This window comes from Phycodurus eques, chromosome 8, assembly GCF_024500275.1.
Source record: "Phycodurus eques isolate BA_2022a chromosome 8, UOR_Pequ_1.1, whole genome shotgun sequence".
NCBI lineage: Eukaryota > Metazoa > Chordata > Actinopteri > Syngnathiformes > Syngnathidae > Phycodurus > Phycodurus eques.
Genome location: NC_084532.1, coordinates 17802560 through 17829478, shown reverse-complemented (window position 1 = coordinate 17829478; position 26919 = coordinate 17802560). Strand labels below are relative to the sequence as shown.

The 26919-nt window shown below is 42.9% G+C and overlaps 1 protein-coding gene across 1 annotated transcript; it reads right to left on the bottom strand.

Annotated features, from left to right (window-relative positions):
* Positions 1-343: 343 nt before the first annotated feature.
* Positions 344-26646, bottom strand: sin3b (SIN3 transcription regulator family member B). Its single transcript, XM_061684288.1, has 19 exons — positions 26128-26646; positions 24963-25069; positions 24585-24738; positions 20001-20369; positions 19713-19868; positions 19076-19204; positions 18870-18959; positions 18662-18780; positions 16814-17027; positions 16579-16695; positions 15189-15427; positions 14167-14350; positions 12543-13410; positions 10701-10870; positions 10446-10619; positions 8710-8802; positions 8531-8625; positions 6095-6293; positions 344-1453 (listed from the first exon to the last, which is right to left on the bottom strand). The coding sequence occupies exons 1-19, from the start codon at positions 26251-26253 to the stop codon at positions 1217-1219; spliced, it is 3840 nt and encodes a 1279-aa protein (XP_061540272.1). The 5' UTR covers positions 26254-26646; the 3' UTR covers positions 344-1216.
* Positions 26647-26919: the final 273 nt, after the last annotated feature.

Genomic DNA, 26919 nt, shown 5'->3' with positions numbered 1-26919 from the left:
GGGATTGCATCCCCAATAAAGCCCGCCCACTCGAGAGTTTTGTGCTCAAAAGAAAACGCAGAAAATCGTTCAATTGGGGGGAAATCAGGCACCGCACGCACAACGTTTGTAATTGAGCACAAAGGATGTGGGAGGAAGCCTGCACAAGAACGGGGAGAACAAGCAAACTCCACACAGTTGATGCCAACCCAGAACCTCAGAACTGTGAGGCAGCAATGCAAACCACTTACAAACTGTGCCGCTGCAGCGAGAAATTAATAACCACCATACGAAAGACTTGGGTCGGCTCCATTAAATGGTGCTTCAGACAAGACGTGCCAATTAACATCTAAGAAGGTCACAACTAGGTTGTTTATTTTATGATAACTGATACAGGATAAATGTTATACATTCTATTTTAACACTGATGTTTTTGCTTTTATTCTCAATGTCAGTATGCAAAACAAAAAAAACAAAAATCAGACAACACAGAAAACATTCAGTGAAATCAAGATTATGATACATAATTTCATCAGTATTAAATCAATCAACTTGGACTCCTTTGTTGCCCCGCTGATAATCTGTCTAGCTACAATACAAAAAAAAGGGGGGGGGGGGGCGGGGGGGATTAATGCAAACATCAAGAGTTGGCTAACAGCAAACACTGTAAAGAACCACGTGATCTTCAGATGGTGTAAATGCATACTGTATGTAGAAAAAAATACATATGCACTTACTTGTCATAATGAGATACAGGATACACAAACATACATACACGCGTATATACCATGATCTCCTTGTAGAAACGCGCATTAAATCCACCAACAAGCAGAAGGCTATCTGGCATTACAAGCTAAAAACTACACTGGACTTTCATTTTAAAAAAAGAAAAGAGAAATAAAACAGACATTCACATTTCTGAAACTATTTCCATTATGTGGTCACGTCTTGTTGACTTTTAGTGCCAGATGCAGCTGCTGATGCTGAGTGACAAAGTTTTGAGGCAGGGAGGGGGTATGGTGGGGGGTGGGGATTTCTCCTGGCTCCAGTGAGTCCTCACTAGTTTATGACTTCCCCGCACATGCTCACTCTGCATGAGGGAGGGAACACATGGGTGAAGGAGGTACACAAGTACTGCACTGTTTATTTAGTGTACGGATGTCCATGCATGTAGCCTCTGTGTGTGAGTGAGAGAGTGTGTGTGTGTGTGCGCGCGTGTGTGTGCGTGTGTCTCCTCTTAAGGCGAGGAGGGAGCTTTGTTTCCACTGTAATGAACGCGGTATCTATTGACGGCTTGCCCCTTGAGCTCTGCAGACAGGCAGGTGGTCTTGCAGGGGATCATCTCTTCCTCATCCTCTCCCATCAGCCACTTGTGCACGCCGCGGTCAGCCAAGGCCGTTACGTGCTCGGCCCGCCAGCCTCGGTGCCACTTGGCCAAACGCTCGTGCTGGCTCGCCGCCACTCGGTGTTGAGACTGGGAAAGGAAAGATGGGTCAAATAGTTTAGTTTTAATTTAAAGCAGTCAATTCTAAAATAGCGTTGTAAAGGGGTAGAACATTTCCAGCAGATTTCTAACTATCCAATTCCATCGGAAGAAGCGAAATATTTCACGAGTTAGTGCATTGTAATTACAAATGCACTAACTCCTCACTGGTTTGCAGACTTTTGCGTGGTTCTAGGGCAGCTGTGGCTCTGTTGGTAGAGCGAAGTCATCCAATAACCAACAGATCGGCAGTTTGAATCCCCGCTCCGACTGTCTGTTGATGAATTGTCCTTGAGCAAGACACTGAACTGAACCCTAAAAAGCTCCTAGTGTGCCTGGCAGCGCCTTACATGGCAACTGTCGTCCACTGGTATATGAATGTGTGAGTGAATGCCTGATGGTGAGCCTCTGTAAAAAGCTTTGGGTACCATGATGGTGTAGATCAGGAGTAGGAACCCTTAAATACCCAAAGAGCCATTTGGACCATCTCCCACAAAAAAAAAATGACACCGGGAACCACAAAACCCTTTTGACATGTTAACAAGGATTTCACTGCATATTTTGTTTTGTTTTTCTTCTGAGTATATAAAAAAAAAATGTGTCTATTGCATTTATGAAATCAATGAACTGCTACAGAGAACGGGTAATTTTTCTGCATTTAACAAAAACATTTTTAACTCTGAAGTCACTTGGTTGAAGCTTATGTTGAAATAAAATGGTCAATGTCTATTTGAGTCCTCCCTCATGTTCATGAACTAAAACCTAAGTGAAATTATCCAACTGCAGCCAACCAAAAATGCAAACCAAAATTTGCGCCTCTTTCAATGTTCTGTCATCATTTTATCACATGTACAGTCCTGCTCACCATTATTGCCACCCCACATTTTTTTGCATAACCTGTATATCTACAGAAATAAATGGAGATGTACCAAACTCAGGATCTTTTAATTAGAGGTCCCAAGTAATTTAACACAGAAAAGTTTTTTTTCAATTTAGATATTGTAACTTCAAAGGAAAAAAACAGAAAACAGCATGTGTAGCAATATTGGCACCCCTCAATATTTGGTTTCACACCATTTGGCAGCGGTGACAGCCTCGAAATGTTTCTTGTATCCATCTAGAAGCTTTTTGCACTTCTCCCCAGGTGGTATTTTCTTCCACTCTTCCTTTGCAATTTGTTCAAGCTCTTGAACATTTGCAGAGTTCTTTTCCCGAATGGCAGATATCAGCTCCCTCCAAAGATTTTCAATTGGATAGAGATCAGGACTCATTGCTGGACATTTTAAAACAGTCAATTTTTTTCCTTTTCAACCATTCCTGTGTGCTTTTGGTTGTGTGCTTTGGGTATTTGTCTTACTGGAGGACCCATGATCTTCGCCTCAAACCAAGTTTTTGTACACTGGGTAAGACATTTTGCTCTAAAATTTCTTGATAATTTTCTAATTTCATGATCCCTTTGATACAGCCCAGGACGCTTTATTCTGCCATCTGTAAGCATACTCTTTGTGTGCATTGCCAAAAAGCTCAGTTTTTGTTTCATCTGTACTTAAAATATTCTTTCATTTGATCTTTTGTATCAAACAAGTTCGTTACAGAAACATGTTTCACTTGATTCATTTTCTTCAGGAGATATTCCACATTTGCGTACAGCGCAGGCACATCAGAGCTGTAGATGGTCACCATCATTTTCACATACAATTGCAAGCTGTTATCTGTGAGCTATGTTTGTTTTTAATATAGGTAACGTAGCATGTAGTATTAAACGTTTTTTTCAGAATCTTTTCTTGGATTTACCCATGGTTTACCAACCTAATAGCTCAAATCTTGGCGCCATGTGTTGCACATCAGTGGTTGTGAGACATATTGAGTGACAAAAATTATAATAATATAAATTATGTTATGTTACGAGAGCACCATAATCTTCAAATTTGGAATTACATTTGAAAAACTAATTAACTAAAATAAAAATTAAATGAAAGACTTCCAAAGTCACAGAGAGCCACATGATGGGTTACAGACTCCTGGTGGAGGGAGATTGTTAGCTGTCTTAATGTTGGCTTTAGACAGTGGTGTGAAAAGTGTTTGCCCCCTTCCTGATTTTTTATTTTTTTTTTGTCACACTTAAATGTTTCCCATCATCAAACAAATTTAAATATTAGTCAAAGACAACACAAGTAAACACAAAAGCCAGTTCTTCACAAAGGTTTTTAGTATTAAGGGAGCAAAAAAATCCAATCCTACATGGCCTTGTTAAAACATAACAACTGTGGTTTATCATACCCGAGCTCAATTTCGCTGGCCACACCCAGGCCTGATACTGCCACACTTGTTCTCAATCAAGAAATCACTTAAATAGGACCTGGCTGACAAAGTGAAGTCAACCAAAAGATCCTCAAAAGCTAGACATCATGCCGAGATCTAAAGAAATTCAGGAACAAATGAGAAAGAAAGTAATTGAGATCTATCAGTGTGTAAAAGGTTATAAAGCCATTTCCTAAAGCTTTGGGACTGCAGCAAACCACACTGAGAGCCATTATCCACAAATGGCAAAAATAGAACAGTGGTGAATGTTCCCAGGAGTGGTTGGCCGACCAAAATCACCCCAAGAGCGCAGCGACGACAAAAGACCCCACAACAGCATCCAAAGAACTGCAGGCCTCAATTGCCTCAGTTAAGGTCAATGTTCATGACTCAACCATAAGAAAGAGACTGCCCTGCATGGCAGAGTTCCAAGACGAAAAGCAATGCTGAGCAAAAAGAACATTAAGGCTCGTCTCAATTTTGCCACAAGACATCTTGATGATCCCCAAGACTTTTGGGAAAATACTCTGTGGTCTGACGAGACGAAAGTTGAACTTTTTGGAAGGTGTTCCCCCATTACATCTGGGGTAAAAGTAACTCCGCATTTCAGAAAAAGATCATACCAACAATAAAATATGGTGGTGGTAGTGTGATGGTGTGGGGCTGTTTTGCTACTTCAGGTCCTGGAATACTGTGATAAATGGAACCATGAATTCTGCTGGGCGGCACGGTGGACGACTTGTTAGAGCCTCAGCCTCACAGTTCTGAGGACCCGGGTTCAATCCCCGGCCCCGACTGTGTGGAGTTTGCATGTTCTCCCCGTGCCTGCGTGGGTTTTCTCCGGGCACTCCGGTTTCCTCCCACATCCCAAAAACATGCATAAATTGGAGACTCTAAATTGCCCATAGGTGTGACTGTGAGTGCGAATGTCTGTTTCTATGTGCCCTGCGATTGGCTGGCAACCAGTTCAGGGTGTACCCCGCCTCCTGCCCGATGACAGCTGGGATAGGCTCCAGCACGCCTGCGACCCAAGTGAGGATAAGCGGCTCAGAAAATGGATGGATGGATGGATGAATTCTGCTGTCTGCATTTTTTGTTTACTTGTGTTGTCTTTGACTAATATTGAAATTTGTTTGATGATGGGAATCATTTAAGTATGACCCAAAAAAAAAAAAAAAAAAAAAAAAAAAAAAAAAAAAAAATCAGGAAGCGAGCAAACACTTTTTCATATCCGTGTATATTTATTGTTTTACTTACCGGATTTTTACTTCATTTGCATTGCTATGGCCGAGGAGCTAGCATGAGGAGCTATGGCTGAACTGGAGCTAGCATGTCAAAGATGGGGTACTCCTTTACTTCTACCGCCATGTACCCAAAAGTGTTTAATGATGTCAGTCGTGCAACCTCCTTTGCACAAACTGACCTTATTGCAAATGTTGCCCTAAGCCGACTGATCATTTATTTCAAAACAAAAAGGTACCGCATGGTCAGCTGTGGCAGTAGGTAGGGTGTGCTCAACTATAAAATGAGCGAACAGGGGTTCTGCTCAACAACGTTGGCTAATTTGGATACTTTTGGGCCTGAATTACTGAAGGTTTACACATGCAAAAACGGGCACACACTGAATAACTCTCTCAAAGAGATGTGGAAGCTGATCAACTAAACAGGCGCAACTGGCATTTTTGAGTGTTGTGGGAGGGGTTTCTGCAAATAGATTCATTCAGCACAAGCAATGTGTGTGATTTATCAAACCTAGGATGAACTGCGCCATCTTATTTTGGGTCTTGAAATCGAGCTTCTGATGGGGAGGTAAAACAAACGCGTAAAGTGATGCCAGTGTACTTTACAGATGAAAGCCTTGTGACTGGCAAAGAAGTCAACAAATAAATCCTTCAGAAGCTCCAAAATGGCATTCCTGACAATATGTTGCATTATTTTTCTGGCATCTCAAAAATGCTTATACAAGTGGAAAAGTACTCTCGTGACCTCTCGTTTTGCCTACGCTACGATGACACAGGTTTGCGTGCTGGTTTGCACGTTTTGACAATATTTAAATACATACTGTCGCAAAATCGACCATCACAATTTTTTTCATGTTTGATAAATCACATTGTATGGGCGAAATTAATCTATTTGCATCTGCTCTTCACAGAACACGCAAATCTGAAAACACGGCAATTTGGTAGACACAATCTGGGCCACGCCCAGTTAGTAGATCTGTTTCCACAAACGGTAAGTGAGCAATCAAGGTGCAACTTGTTTTCGCAGGCCCAGCCCTTTAGTAAATAAGGCCCTTGGAGAGCACTCAAAAAAGAAGACTCGCTGCCGTACCTTCCTGGCCTTGACCAGTGCCCCTCTGCGATACATGTAGTCCTCAGAGTTCATGACAAACACCATCTTGTGAGTGTTGAGCTTGAAGCGACAGTCCAGGCTGCCGGCGTTCTCTACGCCCAGTTGTCGGTGCCACTCTCGCCTGCAGCGCATTGCCTCCACCTGACGCACCTGCCAGCGCCGGAAACGACGCAGATTCCTATACAAGACAGACACGCAATATTAACCTTTTCTCATATGGACACGTCAACACCAGAACAAATGCATGCCATTATGGCCCCAAGGCAGTGTAAAGAGCTTAGGCAACGACATCAGAATAACATTGGACCCTTATTAAGGGCTATGATTTTCTGGTGACGCTCATGCTGTGCTAAGTAGTTAATTGTGCACAGTTAGTAACATGGACACAAAAACAAAGAAAGTCACACAACACAAAAATAAAAAGACACACCACAAAAAAACAGTCATACATACAGGTACACAAAACAAAGCAAGACAACACCATCACACAGAAACAACACCATCACACAAACATACACATGCACCTCAAGACCATCGAAAGACAAGGATCACGTGTATTTCTGTGTGATGCCGCTTACCAACTAGTTAACTATTCACCAGTTTTGACATAATTGGTTATGTCATTGTTTTGCGTACGGGTCCTCGGTTTATGACTAAATTCCATTCTTATGGCGGCGACGTAACCCGACTTTGTACGCAAGACTGAATGTGCCTTTAGGCCTGGTACATACAAAGACAATCAGGCTTTTTGTCCTAATTTTGCCCCTTCCCGACCAATGATGTCAAACGCCAGACTATGTTATGTCTTAGATGATCCTTAGGTCTGATGTGTGTCAAGAGTGGATTTGTCCTAATTCTAGGGTACAAAACGGGTCAGCGCCAATAATCTTAAAGGTCCCATATTTTCTCTATATAGACCTCCATAGAGGGACTCTCTAACATCCATCCATCCATTTTCTATACCACTTATGCTCACGAGGGTCACACGCATGCTGGAGCCTATCCCAGCTGACTATGGGCAAGAGGCGGGATACTGAAATGGTCGCCAGCCAATGGCAGGGCACATACAAACAAACAGAGTCTAGAGAGTTTAGAGTCTCCAATTAACCTAGCATGCATGTTTTTAGAATGTGTTTTTTCCTTTTCAACCATTCCTGTGTACTTTTGGTTGTGTGCTTTGGGTCTTTGTCTTACTGGAGGACCCATGATCTTCGCCTCAAACCAAGTTTTTGTACACTGGGTAAGACAAGGCACGTGGAGAACATGCAAACTCCACAGAGGCGAGGCCGGATTTGAACCCGGGTCCTCAGAACTGTGACGCAGACTCTATAACATGGACTTAGTATAAAAGTATCAATTTCATTCAACAACAAAAAAAACAATAAAATACTTAATTTTGTCATACTAGTGTCCAGAAAAGGCCACTCTGACAGCTACTTCTGTTTGGCCCAGTTTTGCATTTACTTTGTCCATATTTGACTAAGACTGCCCCCTTTGCTCTTATTGGATGCCTCTGTGTAGAAGACCTACTTGTAAGAAGACCACACGTTATGTTGACAGCGCTGGCCTGGGAGCAAAGAGGTACGCGGATATCTTCGCTAGTGACGTAGATAAGCTTGGGAATGTCGAATGACCTGATTTCAGGCTTCTCGGCAGAAAAAGGTCTGGAATTTAGGAATACGTGGATGATTTTAATTCATATTTCACTTATTTACTGAGGCATCATAGAGCCAATATTACATCCCAAATACTAGAAAAAGTTGGTTTGGTAAAATATGGGACCGTTAAATATTGAACGTTTTCAATATTTACAACCAGAAAATATTTGTGTGGGGAAGCCGAGTCATGACGCCGTGAATTGGTGACGTGGAACAGAATGTAGCCAATCAAGAAGCCCCCTGACTCAGAAACAAGGAAGAGACAGTAAATAAGAACAAACGTCTTACGCAATGTTGCTTTTTTTGTATGAAATTGGGTTCCCCAGACGGCAAGAAGTATTTTCCAAATCGTCTTTTTGAGACGTCATAGCCATTTAACAACGGTCCCGCTTCCGGCAATCTCCGGAAACACTCTGGTAATATCGGTGCAAATCCAGAAGTGTTGTTTCTTCTTCTTTGGTTTTGTGGGATCAGGTGATCACGCAAGATTTCAAGATAGGCCACGGAACAGAATCTTTGTGTGTGTGGGGTGCACCTTTTTTTTTTTTTTTTTTAAATACACTTGAATGACAGACAGTTAAGAATGAAGGTTTTATGATGCAGACTGCCTGTCCGTGGAACAGAATGAGTAATTATTTTGTGATGAAAAAGTGTTTTAAAACCTGAAAAAAAAAAATTAAGGTCAACCAGCATGCGAGAACAGACCTGTGTATGAATGAAGTATAAAACACAACAGGTGCAAGTTGAACTATTTTACCGTGGAAGAAAGACAGGTTTGAAAAAGTAGCCGTCTGCTTGTGAACACAGGCTGGATTCAGTTCCAACAAACTGCTCCATGTAGCTGGACAAGCACTGAAACAACAAAAATGAAATTATTTAACTGGAACAATTACAAGTCTTGATTTTATGCTTTAAAAATCTATCTAATTCATTTACCTGAACATCCAAGGGGTCATCAGCCTGGGCCTCCTCAGTGTCTTGCAGCTCAATGGTTATTGTCACATGACCCTTATTTTGAATAAACATCACCTAATAAAAGAAAGAGCAGATATTAAGCCATTAGTTACAACTGTATAAAAATAGGTTAAAGACAAACTTAATTTCCCAGTAAATAAAGAAAATAGTCCATCCATTTTCAACAGGATTGCCCACAAATCAGAGAGCACATACTGTAAAGACAAACAACCATTTTTGCAATGTGGGAGAAAGTCGAAGTACTCAGGAGGAGGAAAAAAATATAATAAAAAAATAAAAAAGCACGGTAAGAACATGCAATCTCACACAGAAATGCTAGAAAGCCTGGATGCGATCCCTCAACCTCAAAACTGTGAGGTGTAACCACTCGGCCAACGTACCGCCTTTCAAAGAAATGCAATGACAGTGAACTTTGTTTGTGATTATGCTGTTCTAAAATAATTTGGAAAAATTACTAGAGGGGAATGACTACATGTCATGCCATGTTTACAGGACTTTCCCAAACTAACCATGTATATTGTCTTAAGCCTTAAAAAAGACATATCTCCCTTCCAAAAGCAACAAACAACATGAATATAGCAGTGTTCCAACGCACACATCGTTATCCAAATTCAATGGCATTTTAAGATACCGCAGATTTTCCGGCAATGTTGAACTCACTGATTTGTGCGTCTTGTTCTGTCCCACAACCTGCTTTCCTGTGCAGTGCACAAATGATTGAATTAAAAGGAGAAATTGACTTGTTAAATAAAGAGATCCATGTACTATAAATTAGGTCTACATTTGGATAAAGATTCGCCGGATCCAAAAAGCTACTGATTATGTGGATCAATATATTAGTATAAAGTTCATGAATAAATCCCAAAAATATGTCTTACTATACTGGGGCTTTTGTTGGAAAAAACAAAACATGCTGTGCTCATCTCTTTGAGAGATCCTTTGGCATGTAAGTGCTAAAATAGATATATGATCACACTTCTGAGATATTATTTCTTGGAAATCTCTCTTTGAAATCAGTAAATTACCTAAAGAACAATAATGCAAAAGTGCATTCCATGTGCCGTTCATCTCCTGCTGATTAGGTCTGGTTACTATGTCCCAAACACCCAGCCATGGCGGTTGAAGGGAGTAATCATACCAATGGAACAATACCAGGAGGACCTTGGTGTAGTCTCTTTTTTCCCCTCGAGGGTTTTCGGTTGAATAATCTGTTGCGTGGAGCTGACTGCAAACACTTTGGTGTGTGTTCTGACAGTGAAATTCTCACAAAAAAAATACTCACAAGTCACTGCTAAAATTGCTGTTGAATTTGGATGACGTGCACACCAGAACACAACGATGCCCATGGCACAGTATGTGCTGCCCGAGGGAGAGAAAAAAAATAAAATAATCTATCCACTTTAAGGCTCATACTTGACCTTTGCCTAACCGGGAAAGGGTAAAATCATACTATCCACAATGGATATGACGTTGCAAGATTATGTGCAAAGAGCCGATTGCCGGTCCCACCAGGTACGGCTGTACAATAGGTCGGGAGGTCAAGAGCGATATATAAATGTATGCCTTCACAGATTTGTTAAAATATACTCCATCTTGACCCAGGTTTCACTGGAAGAAGAGATCTTTTATCTCAATTGGACAATTATTAGATCAACAAAGGATAAATAAATTAAAAAAATCTGTTCTGATTGACTGACTTTGAAACAGTTCTCCTCGGCCATAGCTCTCTCAGCCTTCCACTGGTAGCTCGTCTCCCAGGCTGCTCGCACGCACTGAGAAGAGAGGTTCCCCCCGGCGGCACCCCTCTTCCTCTCAGCCAGATACAGATCCACCACCTGCAGACACACCTCGTCGCTCACCAGGTGCTGCAGCTAAAGTGACAAAGAGTTTAAATTAAGACGTGATCAGCGTCACACTGGTAGAACTGGTGCTGTATGTGGGACTTCGCCTACCTGCCGGATGATGTTGTGGATAACCTTGTCAATGGTGAAGCCAATGTAGGCGTGAATGGTGAACATCTCCCGTAGTGTGTCCTCGTACTGAGTCGAGTCAAGGTTACCATCCAGCAGGCTGCGCACCATGTCCAAGAAGGCTGGGTAGTACTCTTCCAACTCCACCTCACCTGCACACACACGTAAACATGTATGCAACATCAGCAAATTTTTAGGCAATCACCTGTAGCTCCAATTAGGAATCAATAAACATGACATTATCCTGTAAAAGGTATGAATGTGTACTGTTGTTACCGCTACAAAAGAAGTCCCACTCATTTATTTCTGTTTTTGTTAGTAAGTTGGAAAACAACTTAATATTGCAAGGGTATTTTTGACAATAGAGTACCATTTGGTGCCGAACCAAAATTAAAGAGAACGAGGAGAACAGGAGCAGCATGGTGAAAACAGTGGTTCTCTCACATCTGAGAGGTCCTGGGTTCAAATCTTGGCTCAGGCCAACCTGTGTCGATTTCACATGTTCTCCCTTGCTTGTGTGTGCTTCCTCCTACATTCCAAAAACATGCATGTTAGGTTTGTTGAAGACTAAATTGTCCATAGGTGTGAAAGAGAGTGTGAATGGTTGTCTATGTGCACTGCGCTGCACTTATGAGAGCTGTCTCTAATGTGGTGGTTGCCTGACATGCGTCTCAAAATATTAGAAACAGTCATCTGTATGATGCAGTAGAGTTTTACACCACTGCTTTCTACATAACCAAAATAATACAGCACAGTGTTGAAGGTATCACTGTCGATCAGCTGTATCAGCTGTACACTCATCAATTTTCTATAAGCGCTTGTCCTCATTAGGGTCAGGGGGATTTGGAGAATATTCTAGCAGACCTGGGCAAGAGGTGAGGAGGTGGTTTATGCCCAAGGTAATAAAAACCTGTACTATTGAGCAAACGGCAGAGGAGCAGGATGAGGAGGAAGAAAGTGCAGGTGTGGGAGCCCGATTTGTCCATGCATTTTTGTCTAATGTAAATTCTGTAAATAGTTATACTTGTAAACAAATAATTTTTCTGTCAAAAATACTTTCTCAGTGTTGTTTTATGTTCAGATGTTTGAGATTTTCACTTAAGAAAAAAAATATTGCTGTCTAAGTCATTGTTCTGCTTGATCTGTCTGCTTTCACAAAAAGGCTGTTTTCTCAGTTTTTTTCCTTCAGAAACGAGCATATATTTGACTGCTGATTACTAAAGAATGGTATTAACTAGAGACAAACGTTTTTTGGACTCTGCATCTTTTTGCACAATTGTTTTTGTCAATGTCTTTATGTCTCCAAAGTGTTCTGTAAATTGACTGTCTGTTGTACTAGAGCGGCTCCAACTACCGGAGACAAATTCCTTGTGTGTTTTGGACATACTTGGCAAATAAAAATTATTCTGATTCTGATTCTGATGATGATGAAAGGAGAGTCTGAGCTTTTGTTTGGTGGTTTTGTTGTTTATATAGTCATAGTACACAATATTCTGTGGGGCTTTAAAAATGAGTGAAATTTCTCAAATACCTGGTAGAGTTCCCTGCTCAGGCAGTGAATGAGCTAATTAACCTAGCAAGCTATTTTTTTTATTTTTTCTTAAATGTGTGAGCACAAAAGCACAGGTAGATCATGCAAACTGCACACAGCAAGGTACAACTGTGAAGCAGATATGCTAACTGTACCATACCACCATTCTGGCCGTAGTTTCAGTGGTACCTTGGCTTACGAATTCAATTCGTACAATGGATGAAGGTTTTTATCAATGTAACAACACCAACAGTAGAACAGATGTGTGGTCATAAGAGTCTTCTCCAACTTACTTGGCTGTTTGAGGCGCAGCTCCATAGCGAGGTCACACGCCTTTTCCCGCCTCCCTTCGGCCACAAGTAGCCGCTCAATGCTCTGCTCGGCGCGGTGCTCCAGCAGCTGCCGCTCGGCCTGCCGGTACACTCGCAGCAGGCGCGAGCACAGAGTCTGGTGCAGCCGTAGGAAGAAATACCAGTTGTTGTTGACGAAGAATAGGTTGTAGACGTCGTCCAGCTCCTTCTGGTGCTCTGCTTCAGGGTCGCGCAGGTCCACCTTCTCAGCAGCTGCGCCAGAACTGGCCTCCATAGGTGTGGATCCGGGGATAGATCCGGTGGTGGTCGCAGTTTGGCTGGTGCTGCTAGGAGTGCTGGAAGCCTCGGCGTCTGCCGGTTGGGATGGGCTGCAGCGTCTCCGTCTGGATTCATTGTTTAGTTGCTGCTGGCTTTGGGCTTGGGCTTGGACTGGTTGAGGTTGAGACTGACTACTGGTTGCTGCTGCCCCTGCTGCATCAGAAGTGTTAGTATTCCCTCCTGTTGTTGTTGTCGCCGTCGCTGCTGCCACTGCTCCGCTTGCTCCTCGTTCTCCTCCCTCCTCTGCCTCCGCCTCCTCATCTGTCCAATCCTCCGTGTCACTGAGCTCGCCTCGGCGTGAAAAGAACAGGTCGGGGACAAAGTGCTGGATGATCCGCTTGATGTGGTCCTTGTCGTCTTTGTGAATGGTGGGCTGGCGTTTGACGTGGTAGATGATGAGGGCGGCAGCGTCTTCCAGGACCTGCTTGTCCTCGTACGTAAACACCATGTGAGGCTCGCTAGCCGATGCTGCGCTGGAGCCGTTGCGAGCCTGCTGGCCAACGCCTCCCTCTTCCGTGCTCTGCTCCTGTCGCTAAAACACAAGCGTGAAGATGATGAGCTTTAAACAGGCTGTATTGACCCTCACATAAATACTTGTCCCCAAATAGCATTTTGTCAAGCGATTTTGTATAGAAGTGGAAGAAAGAGAAATTTATTTTCTTTTGAATTCTTATCATTCAGTGACATTGCCTGATATTTGGAAATATCTTATTTTTGATTATTATTTTTGTGTGTTGCTATTGTCCACTTTCCTGCTATCAAGCTGGAATTTGCCCATTACTGGAATAATAAAAGGCTCACTCTGTTCTGTGTGTAAATTATGACCCAGGAACTCGGGGGGGGGAGTCACAAGGCCTGAGAATCTGCATTTGGTCAAACACACATTAGCTGCCTCAAATTGTTTGTTTTCAAACTATTATTCATACAAAATTCAAAAACCACTGAGGCCATTTATGCTGACACTGACAGCCTCCAAAAAGAGACAAAGCTGGGAAATCTGCAGAGTAAAATAAATTTAATGGACATTAGACAAAATGTTTCATGTATAATACCTGCAACAACAAACAAAAACATTTAACATGAGGAAAATCTACAAGAGCTGATCATTGGAGCGTGGACAAAAAGCTAAGGAGTAAAGAGCCAGACTTTCCTATTATGACTAAATTATGTGGGTGTATTTGTGATGCAGCACTGAACATTGCACAAAACATTTACTCTCAACATTATCATATTGTCACCGTGTCCAGCTGCTGGTTGATCCGAGCTACAGAGAGAAAATAGCGTTTACCTCATCGTAGACACTTTCTATTTCATTGAGGAGACTCTTCGAGCGCAGGGCCTTCATGTCATTCTGTTTGAAGTTGACTCCTTGATGGTCCAGGGACTTGAGGTAGGCCTTCTCATACTGCTCCCTCCAGATCTTGTTGAAACCCTGCTGGGCCTCTCTCCACTCCTCTTCCTTCGCTTTCAATCTGTGTACCCCAGCACAGGTTCAATTGCTATTAATGTGCTAATGTGAGCACCACTGTATGTTGTTAGCCATCATGGCAGCACTCACAAACAGGGCGAATGTTTCCATTCAGATAACATGCATATACATGCATAATGCACACTCAACAGCCATAACATTAGGCATATGGTACATGTATAATTTAACAAGACATATAGTATATCAAACATTATGCCTTTATAAATATGATAATTTGATTGACTATCAGGGGTATTAAATTTAACAATCTAAATTATTGTGGTTGTAATTTTTTTGTGGCGTTCAAGTGTATGTCTCTTGGCTGGCCTGGGAACACCTAAAGATCCCCCCCCCTCCCGGAAGAGCTGGATGAAGTGGCTGGGAAGAGGGAAGTCTGGGCTTCCCTGCTAAAGCTACTGCCCCCGCGACCCGACCTCAGATATGCAGAAGAATATGGATGGATGGATACTTTAAGTGTACTGCATCATAGAAAACTGTCTAACATTCAGATACATGAAAGGCATAATGGCGCCAGGTGTAAGTGCAGTTGACTACAGGCAAATTCTGAACTATTGTTAAAATAATACTTTTCTTACAGCACCAATCAAAACTGAGCATCAATATTTCAGTATTACAGTATAAGGCATATTAATCAATATTGCTCATATGAGATGCTGTGATCATTGACCGTAAACTAACAAAGTTAATTTGCAACGCAGCTATTTCTGGTTTATATTACTGTTTAGCGTTATAATAATTAATACAAATAGGAATTTCTAAATCTAATTTTTAACCAGTGAAGAAGAAAGGTTTAATCTCAGCAGAGAAAGAACAGTTCTGACCTCTTGAGCACGACAGGCACCGCCGTGGCCGGACTCCTCTTCAGCCCATCGATGATCTCAGGGGCCTTGTCACCATAGATCCGATACACGGCGCGGCGCTGGATGACCTCAGAGGTGCCGCCCAGGCAGTCGTCTAGTCGAAAGCGATCCTGGTCCTCGGGTGAGAGACGTGACAGCTTCTTTTGGACGCTCTCGAGCACTCGGATGGTGGCCAGGTTGGTCTCCAGAACCACATCCAACTAGAGGTTTTTTTTCAAATTTATGTTTTTAATGAACACTCACTTCATTCAAAGTATGTACACTGAACCCTCGCTGATTCATAATTCACCTACTGGTGAATTTTTCTGTAGAACCTAACAAATATAACCTGACTGAAAACTAATCTTGTTGCACCTATTCATGTTTTTGTGCTCTTTATGGAACACCCAAAGATGCCGCCAATACGCTCTGCTCCTAAGACACCATGTTCGAGTTGGGGTAGCGAGCAGAGTGGTAAACCCCCAAGATAATGTGGGGCAATCGATAATGTGGGGCAGTCCTGATCGCTATTGGCAGTGGGGGAAGTTAACAGTAGATCAGCTAGCTGCTACGGTACAGTCAGTGCCCAACTAAGTATAGTCATTTGCAGTACACTGTTTGAATTTTAAAAACTTCGTATCAATGCATCACAGATTTCAAAATGTAATAAGATAGCAAATGGGAAAGTAGTTGATATTATTATGGGTTGCAAAGCATACACGGCAGCTTCCTTGCACCTGTGGTGCATTCTTTCGAAATGAAATCATATGTAGCTAATTTTTAAAGGTAATGTTATAAGAAGGGTTTGAAATCATATTCAAGTGTTTGGAGATCGTAGTCTGGGGTATATTTAGCGTTTAAACTATAAATACCGCAATCTCTTGTTTAGCGTGGAGGGTATATGTTCCAAACTGCCCCCATGATAGACAAAATCCACAAAATAGTGCCTGAATATTTCATTCATGCATATATCATCAAAATATATGCATGTGAGGTGCAGGTGTTATTGTTGTCCACTTGGGGTCACCATCTTCACGTTTTACAGTACTATAGTATCTGTGACTGAAGGCGTGTAACTTTAAAAGGCAGGGCCTGGCCTGTTGAGGCAAGTCTGAGTCAGCGAATGAGTGTGTAAACTTGGCTGGCTGTTAATTGGCTAAATCGTTATCCACTCTGTGTTGAGTGACTCGGCGTCAGTTGTGGCAAGAGGCAGTTCGTGTGTGAATATGTGCTTGTGTATATTTTGTTATTAGGTGGGGTTTGAAAAATGTTGCTATTCGTCTAATAGGTAGGGTTCACTGAACATGTGTAGACACTCTAATAATCGTTGTAAAGGTTCACACATTAAGAAAAATAAGAACATCTATCTTACCTCAAATCTTTCATCCTCACAGCGGTGCAGCTGCTCCTCGTAAGGAGTCTTCTTGGAGCTGACGAAGGTGGAGTCCTCTGACCAGGAGGGGAATGACACCCAAGTGTCATTTAATACCTAAACACATGAATGCAAAGCATCAGTGACAGGTTTCTCACTACATAAATATTGTTTGATGGGGCATTTATCAGTCAATAAAATATTGTAAGAGTAATTGAATAATAAGTAGACACACCTCTTTACATAAGGCGGTGCGCCCACTGCATTTAGGCTGCTGGTATGTCTTGGGCAGCGCTCTGTAGCTGGAGCCCAGGCGTTTGCAAGAGGCGTAATCCACCTCCCTGCCTCCTCCTCCCTCCATGTAGCGATCTGACAGCCCGGACATGGCATGAGAGAGTTCTTTGTCTCCCAGGAAGGACTTGAACTGTGTGTACACTTCAGGAAACTTCCTGGAAAGCATTTGGATTCAAACTTGAATGACAAATATCAGAATCCCGGACACTGTTTCGCTTTTTTGTTATACAGTATTATAAGGCCATTTTCTGCAGTGGGAGTAACATTCTACAAATTACTGTTATATACTGCTTTTTACTGTAAGAGAGCAATGCATTACTCATAGATTTCTGTTATTTAAAATCACAAAGTATAAGGCACTCAAAAAAAATGCAGTTTAAGAATTCACCCAAACTGTGATAGGGTATGTTATTTCCTGCTCCCAAGTTTGACTGGAATTGCTGACCTCAAACTCAAGATTGCACGATTCCAATTATTTTATTGCAGTTCAGTAGAGAGAAGGATGCAAACATAGTCAAACGCAATCTTTGTGCGACCCAGAGGAAACTCTATATTGAGTAGTAGTAACGTACAAAAATCTCTCAAACACTAAGCTAACAGCACAGTCACTCTGAAATCAGAAAATTAGGGTCACATCTTTCTTTTAAAGCACTCATTTTAAAATGGAATCTCACTGCGCTTTCCCAAAATTCAGAATATACAGAAGTACTGAAAGTCACTGATACATGCAATCATAATGGTTGCTGGCAAGATTTCGATTTTTGGTCATGAGGCTAGCTTGGCTCCATCCATGTGGAAAAAAACTGAAATGTTTCTCCATGTGTCGTGAGTTGCGATAAATTACATTTCAGCATTTTAAAGTTTTTTTAATTATAGGGCACGGTGCCTCACAGTTCTGAGGACCGGGGTTCAAATCCCGCCTCACCTGTGTGGAGTTCACATGTTCTCCCAGTGCCTGTGTGGGTTTTCTCCGGGTACTCCGGTTTCCTCCCACATCCCAAAAACATGCATGGTAGGTTAATTGAAGACTCTAAATTGCCCGTAGGTGTGAATGTGAGTGCGAATGTTTTTTCTGTGCCCTGCGACTGGCTGGCGACCAGTTCAGGGTGTACCCCGCATCTCGCCCGAAGATAGCTGGGATAGGCTCCAGCACACCCGCGACCCTAGTGAGGATACGTGGTACAGAAAATGGATGGATGGATGTTAATTATAGATCAAAGTGATTCTCCAAGTGTGATATGCGTACCACTAGTGGTATGCGGACTCCTTTTAGTTGTACGTGAAAGAATCACTGTCTAAGTACAAGTCATTTGAACTTGTATGCATCCATCCATTTCCTACCGCTTATCCGAGGTCGGTTCGCGGGGGCAGTAGCTTTAGCAGGGACGCCCAGACTTTAACTTTTATGTTCAATATATTTGCATTCAAGCTTTAAGAACTGTTTTAAACATGTATTTAGGCACAATTTTTATTTAACTTTTATGTGCAAAAATTTTTAATTAAACCATTAGTTAAGTACTGTTTATATTCTTACATTTTTTTAAAATGTAAGTACCGCAAATGTTATAAAACATGCCTAGGGTGTATTTAAATAGGGTATTTTTAATTTGCCGATTATCTCTAATCGTAGGGGGTCTGGAACATAAGAACCTTCAATGGAGGGGTATTTACTGTATAATGAATTTTGTAATTTTATTTTTGAAATAAATTGGATGGACGGAATACTACATCATACATTACATTTTGGAAGAAGATTGCCCTACTCAGTCATTTTCGACGTCCTACTTACCCCAGGAAAGGAGTGACAAGCTGGAGCAGCTCAGCTCCTGATACCACCTCCTGGTTGAACAAGGCAATGCAGCGCAGGAAGTTCTCATACACTTCCTGGCTTTTAAACAGGCGGCGAACCTGAGGGACAAATCACAATGACAATGCTATAGAACCTGCATAATTACCCAGCACTAATCTGCCATGGAATAATGTCAACGATTCCTCACCTTATCAAAGAAGGAGAATTCTCGCAAGACTCCATGTTTGCCGACTGAAGCGATGGACTGGTCTTTGGTACAGGAATACTTCATTTTTTTCTTTAGGGGGGAAAAACAGTCATGTTGAACTACTCTAAAGTACAGACCTACAATATATTGGTAATTCGCTTTATACACTGACGTTAAACAAGTAGTTAACAATTCGGATGCACTACCTTGAGTAGTGGAGACATGTGGGGCAGGAGTATGGGTCTGGGCCTCTTTTTGTTCTGTTTGGTTATCAGGTCATCATCTTCTGGCCTCTTCAGTTGCTCTTTCGCTCCAGTCAGTGAGTTCCCGGTGAACTATTGAAAAAGCATTGGATCATGTGTGTTCATATAAGCTCAGTGTTAAAAATATGAGATTCATCAGCATGGCATTTTGCAGAATAAGTTAGGGACCAGGCGGCACGGTAGAAAACTGGTTAGCACATCTGCCTCACAATTCTATGGACCGGGGTTCAAATCCCGGCCCCGCCTGTGTGGAGTTTGCATGTTCTCCCCGTGCCTATGTGGGTTTTCTCCGGGTACTCTGGTTTCCTCCCACATCCCAAAAACATGCATGGTAGGTTGATCGAAGACTCTAAATTGCCCATAGGTATGAATGTGTGCGCGAATGGTTGTTTTTTTCTATGTGCCATGTGATTGGCTGGTGACCAGTTCAAGGTGTACCCTGCCTCTCGCCCGAAGATAGCTGGGATAGGCTCTAGCACGCCCGCGACCCTTGTGAGGATACAGCGGAACAGAAAATGGATGGATGGATGGAAGTTAGGGACCAAAGGGATCATGCTAATGTCACTCTTTCTGTACTGACCAGTGATCTCTTGGCGTCAGGCAAGAATTGGCCAAACTCAGCTAGCAGGTCCTCTTGTCCCTTGAAAAGACTGGCAACCTTAGAAAAGACCTCATCTTCAGTCATCCCGCTGGTACCTCGACTGCCTCGGCTCTCCTTCACCTCCAGCTGTTCCTTCTGGGAAGTGGAAAGCAGTGAGAGTATTATCAAAATGGCCATTAGTCAGAGTGAATGAGAAAATGCCAGAGCATGGCCATGAATGGCAACTTAAACAGCACGATGTATCGCAGCTCTTTAACAGGGGAGTACCTGATATGTGTGAAGAATCTCTAGGAAGGCTCTGTATATCTCTGGGTGGTCCAGAAAGCGGTTTTTGATCTTGTTTACGTAGCTGATGGCACTGTCGAACTCGACCGGGCTGGTCTCCGAGGCAGGCGGGGACACTGACGAGGTGGCGGCCTGATTCTGACTGTCTTTGCTTGCTAATGGAAGGGACAGTCTGCTTGGATTTTCCAAGGGCCCAGCTGAAGAAGTTGAAGAAGATAGAGACTCTGCTGAAGCTGGCTTCACATCACCGCTGTGGGCAGGTCCGGCTTCAGAGGTGATGGTGGACGCAGCACCGGAGGTCGATGTTACAGTGGAGGTGGTGACAATCTTCCCCTGTTGGCCGGGCGACACCTGAACAGAGGACAAATAGAAGTGCTCTGACTGGCTGTGCCGCAGTAGATGAGAATATGACATTTGTCTTTGACAAGGAGCCAGTGAAAGACTGCCAAGACGGTGGAAGTTTATTTTAACACCCAATATACTAGATCGCCCGTTATTTATTCTCTTGTTTCCAAAAGCATCATTAATCTGTATAATGAACTGAACACCAATGTGTTACGTAATTATGGTTGGAGATAAACAGCCCTAAGATGTGGTTGGGTCTCAACATGTAGCTTTGCTGTTTTGTTTTGGTACTTACAGCGTAAGTTTCAACAGCAGCGGTTCTCGCTACAAATTTTTTTTTTAAAAGCCACTTTACACCAACTATGCAGCATTACCACAGAAAACACCCACAGTACACTTGGATGGTGAACATATTGGTGCACTGAGCGGATCAAGCCTAAAATGTTCTTCACAGGTTGATGAAGACCACACAGTACAAGACAGACAATAATGAAGGACAAAGATTTGACGAGTGGCTCCGTAACTTTCTGGGGAGCATGAAAGCAAATGTTTGCTGAAATAAATGGAGAAAAATCAACTTTGCATGTTCACAGGCTGTTGGCACTGAAGCCCATTTGAAGTTGTTTACATTTGAAACTTCCACTGCAAATCTGATCTGAAAAAGAACAAAATCAGTGGCAAATGAACAATACTGGGGTGGTGATAGTATTTCTGCATTAAGCAGCTGGGGTCATTTATTTAGTTCAGTTGGTGTAAGGCTGTATTTTCAAGGGGAACCCTGTATATGTTTAGAAATACGTTTTTAAAATATCTTAATTATCTGAGGGTGTTCAGAAATGCCCTACTTTTACCCTGTACAGGCTCACTTTATGAATTATTTAATCTGGAAACACACTATGGAAAATTAACGATATCCATCAATGTAATATGCAGAAGAAATGTGAAGAAAAAAAACTGATTGGTTGATATGTTGTTTTTTTTTTTTTTTTTAAATGTAAACGGAGCAGGTGTTAAAAAGCTCTAGCTTCAGCCTATTCCCCTTTGGTTGATTTTTTTTTTTAACACTAATATTTTTGTCTTTGTTATATTGTTTGGAAAAAAAAATTAAATCATTAAAAAAGTAGTCTGATAACATTGGCAATTCTTGCTCAAATTATCGCCGTTTCCATGTGTCTTCTTGACGGAACGTGAGAAACGTAAGAGACCCCATCAGAATGTGACAGGCTTCCATGGTAAACCGTGAGCCGAACCATCGTGTGCATTTGAGCCTCCAGGACTTAGCAGCACCATCCACCTGCAGAGACCGTGAATTGTTTTTTGCAAAACTTTAATATGAAAAGCAAATTGGCTAAAATCTCACATTGCAGTACATTTCGATAAACGGGGCTGCCATGGCCATTGAGGACATCCTGAGAGCTCATGTTTGCACTTACCAAATAGAGAACTAAAGATGTACGTATACAGTCTGTAGTTTGCTATGGTTGAGTCTTATTGGGTATGTCTGCATATCATTAGTTAAAACACACTGGCCCTCTAATGCCTGGATCAGACGACAAGACAAATTTGGTCTTTTGCACTGTTAGACTATTGCCATAAAATCATGCCGTATCTCAGTCAGACAGTGGCAACACTACACGACGTGTATTTCGATACCACCGTATCCCGTTTTTTACGATCACTGGGATTTTTCTTGTCAAATCAAACAGTGTCAGGGAGGCGTGACCAGAAAACGTGTCACTTTTAACCGAAACCTGATAAAACCGTTACCATGGCAACAAGTTGTCGTCAAACAATGGATCACAGCGGCAATGTTGGGGGAAAAAAAAGAACAAAGGAGGGAAAAAAACATGCAGTGTCACTAGGTGCGCGGGAGAGGGTGTTTTGGGCTGTCCATTCAAGGAGGGCTTGAGGTACGTTCACGTACTTTTATATAGTTAACGGCGACGAACCAAGTATGTTGAAGGCGGCAAGCACAAGAGGTGATGCGCCGGTTGCAATACGCAATCCTATTTGTCGATATCAAGGTGCACTGTCTGAGAGTTGTAGATATGTCACACTACATGGAAGATATATTAAAAAAATAAAAACATGCTAGACTTTTCATTTTGGCGTCGTAGGGTTCTATTGTAGGGCCAAATCGTTGGTTGTGAATTATCTCACACGATTAGAAGTTTTCTCGTTCCAGACAATATATGTCGGGCCCGATCTGGGAAATCGCCCGTGACAGCAAAATCTGACCAATATCGGGACTAAAATTGTGTTGTATGATCTAGGCATTAACCATCTTTTTGAGCAGCTGTCTCTAAGGGACGGGACTGATGCAGGATAGGAGGGTTAAAGCAGATTGACTATTCCAAAATAGTACCTATGAGAGGCAGAACAAAGGTGGAGCACTGCCACCCGTGACCAAAGTGTGACGTTTAGGAGCAGAGACTCACTATGTCATTGATGGACACACCGGTCGGCACGGGCGGAAGACACGGATCTCTAAAACGAAACATTTTATTTTATCATAGTAGCGTTGTTTGTGTGACGAAATAATGTTGAGTTTTTTTCTTTTTAAATCACTAAGATGGCGGCACGGTGCTGACTGGTTAGAACGTCAGCCTCACAGTTCTGAGGACCCCGGTTCAATCCCCGGTCCCGCCTGTGTGGAGTTTGCATGTTCTCCCCGTGTCTGCGTGGGTTTTCTCCGGGCACTCCGGTTTCCTCCCACATCCCAAAAACATGCATTAATTGGAGACTCTAAATTGCCCGTAGGTGTGACTGTGAGTGCGACTGGTTGTTTATTTGTATGTGCCCTGCGATTGGCTGGCAACCAGTTCAGGGTGCACCCCGCCTCCTGCCCGATGACAGCTGGGATAGGCTCCAGCACGCCCGCGGCCCTCGTGAGGAGAAGCAGCTCAGAAAATGGATAGATGGATGAATCACTAAGACATTAAAAATAAAGACAGAAATGGTGTGATTATATTTGATTGACAGGAACCTAATCTGCAACAGCCTGTCACGGCTTGACTGGCCGGTACACACTGCATAAGGTTACGTGACGTGATGTATGTCATGTTGACACACAACAGTCCCGCACAATTTTCGAAGTGAATCTGTGAGTATTTTTGCTAATTATCAATTGTGAATATACGCAGGTGGTTGAAAACTCAAACAGTGTCCTATGCAAAACCGGATGCTAAATAGACGCCAGCGAGATGGATGTGCATTTTGGAGAGCACACTATGGAGCTAATTGGCATACTGGCTACTTTGGAAGCAGAGGCTGAAGATTAAGATGTAAAATGGACAATAGTTAACATACTTAACACATTCAAATGCGCACTCACTCCAAGCTATATGCTGACTGCGTTTGTCAGCGCTTGCTCACTTGCCCTAACATTAGGAGGTTCCATGGCAATGTGAGAAAACTCTTTTTCCTTGGACCATGGTGCAGAATGCTGCACAGACGCAAGGCCCATGCGATTCAGCTTGCTTATGGAAAGGATCTCACGCACAGTTGTATTTCACTATGAGTGGAAGGATGCAATGTTGATGAGGACATTCAGCGCCGAGATACACCGCCTTCCGCTATATTGACACCCTACTCAAAGTAGGTTAGAAGTGTGTGTAATGCATGTGGAGCCCTTAAACTGTAACCACCTCGGTGCATTTTCAGTTTGAGATATGCCTCTGGTATTATACCTCATAAGTAGAACACTCAAGTGTTTTGTGGATATTGATACATGAAATTTATGAGGACTGGTAGCTCGTCATAATTGCTGTTGGTTTAACATGATGATGACTGCATCAGTGCTTTGCAAATAGAGTAGTCTATAGGATTATCAAAAATATCTGTAGGGTTATAATAATTGTGCCCCCCCCCCCCCCATGAATTTTATGTGCCCCTGATGCTGAATTGGTACATTCACCTGATTTACATGCAGTCCACATGGGGGCATTCCCACTCAGTGAAGATGTGAATGTGAATGGTTGTCTGTCTCTATATTTCCCCTGTGAACTCAGGATGAAGCCTGCCTTTCCGACAAGGTCTGCTGGGATAGGCTCCAGCTCCCCGCAACAGGATAATCCGCATTGAAAATGGGTGAACTCACTACCCACACCACTTGTATAGAAAGCAACGGTCAGTGTCCCACTGACGTCGCCACAAATCTAATTATAGTCTCTAGAGTGCCAATTTACCAGGAATGCAGTGTGAAAGTGGCTACTGTCTCACCTGTGTGGAGAAAGGTGATTGAAGGAAAGCAATTCCATTCTTTGGGACCTCTATCCGATACCCAGGTGGGAGGAAGGCATTGAAGCCCAAAACTAAGTCGGGGTGGCCATGGAAAAGTTGCGACACACGGTTTATTACTCCTGGAGTGTCAATGCTGCAGAGGAGATCAGAGGGGGTAAAAAAGATACATCAGTGATTAAAAAAAAAAGAACAACAACATGTGCTTAAATGTTGAGGCAACTCAAAAGAGTGCGGTTCAATCAGTTATGTTCAGATATTAAGCAATACAATAAAGTCCTGCAGACAAACGTCACAATCCCGAGCATTTGCATTTTAAGTCTCTGCTGGGGAATAGATGAAGAGAGAATGGGAAAATACCTCTGTGACTTGAACTCCTTCATGATGTCGAGAAACTTGTTGTATATGCCTGGGTCGTTCGCAAAACGTATTTTCACTTGGTCCAGGTATGACAAGGCATCTTCAACCTGCAAAACACGTCGAGAACATTTGGAGCATTAAGCACACTACAGAAGCATTTCGGCATGGCCAAATAACGAGGCAGGATGCTGAATCAGCTCTGCTGCAGTTCAACAGCGTACGCTTCATATTTAGCTCAATAAGCAAATGCCCGCTCCGAATTGTACGCGAACACACACACAAATGCACAGCGGAATTTCCTCAATGGTACTTGTACATATTTCGAACACGGCAATTATCGTCAATGTCCAAGCCGAAATCTCTGTCAGCAAATACTCAAGTAAACAGCTGTACGCGGTGTACAGCAAGTAAATAAATAAATAATGGAATGAATGCGTGGCTACCAAAACACGCCAGGAGGCTTTTTGTTCACAGCTTCGTGTCTGTCTTTATTCGCTACGAGCAAGTTTGGGTAAAGGTTACGATGAAATAATGTGTTCGAACAAAGCATTGCCACATATCTTTGGAGGGTTACTCAGGCTATCATTAGCCAGTCAAATGACGATAATAACTCCTCGAGCACCTACACACGCATACACATTTTGACACTCGAGGCTTATTCGTCGCCCATTTTAACCATCTCACAACAACAAAATGCGAACACCGCGATACGAATAAACGCGTAAAAGAAGCTGCTAATCAAGTGGAGTAGCCTCTCTCGGCTAGCCTGGCTGACGTCCTCCACTTTGTTCAGGGTGGCTGAAATAGGGAACATGGAGGAACTTCCCACAAGCGAGCTTTTTTTGAGTTCACATTTGCTCTGGGTGGCTGCCAATGACATAGTGAAATGAGAAAGTAGCGCAAACTGTGTCATTCGACTGTCACTTGGGACGCCCGTTCATACAACACACACTTTCCGTATTTAAGATTAAAGATCAACGTTAATCTGATGTGAAATGAATTACTTTTGATAAGCCAGCGAGCTCCGCGGTGCTGTTAGCCAACAACGCTTTCACTCGTCTCGACGTTCGGTGCCTCAAACAAGGCAAGCCCGGTGTAATAAAACAAAATGGTTGTGACTGACTCTGAGGGGACTTTTCCTCCCCCTTTGCCGTTGTCTTCTTACCTTGAGCTTCTGGAAGTGCTGCTGCTGCTGCTGCTGCTGCTGCACTTGCTTTTGTGTTATAACGAAAGGCTTGTCTTGAATTTGGTTGATTTGTTTCGCCGTGCTGTGCGCCTGGATCTTCGCCATGAGCCCGGCGACGGGAGGCTGCGGAAGCCCAACTTGCGAGGGAAGCTTCGGTGTCGCTTCGGCGGGTTGGCTAGCCGACAAAGCGTCCTCTCGGTCGGGGAGCCAGCCTGCCACCAGTGAGCCAGCGAGCAAAGCAAGCCCTACTTTGCCTGGCTCGGGCAGTATTGCTCCGCACGGCGCTAACGGAATGAAAACCCAGCCGAGATGACAGACAAGCTGCTACTCGAAGAGACTTCGGCGAAACATCGTCGAATTGAACGAGCGGAGTCAAGACGCATCTGAGGGAGGGGGGGGAAAAAACAAGCTGAGGGACAATGGTTACCGTTTATCTTGTTTAAAATAACTATCCCCTGTCTCTTTAAATTCGGCGGCAGCGCTGTTTCTCCGCGTCCGGAAGCCAGAGTCAAGTAAGGAAAAAAAAGAAAGAAAAAGGGGCGTAAGAATACAAGTGCGCGTGCGCGGCGATGGGCGGAGCTCAGTTAACAAGAATGAGATAGCTCCACTCCCCCCACACTGCTACAAAGGAACCGTGTTACATTATGTGAAATCACAGCGTACACGCATAGCATTTACAACCAAGTTTAACCAAGAATCGATGACTACAGCAACTAGGGGATACAAGTATCAGCATTGTTGAGCTTCGTATGCATGTATAATATGCGTATA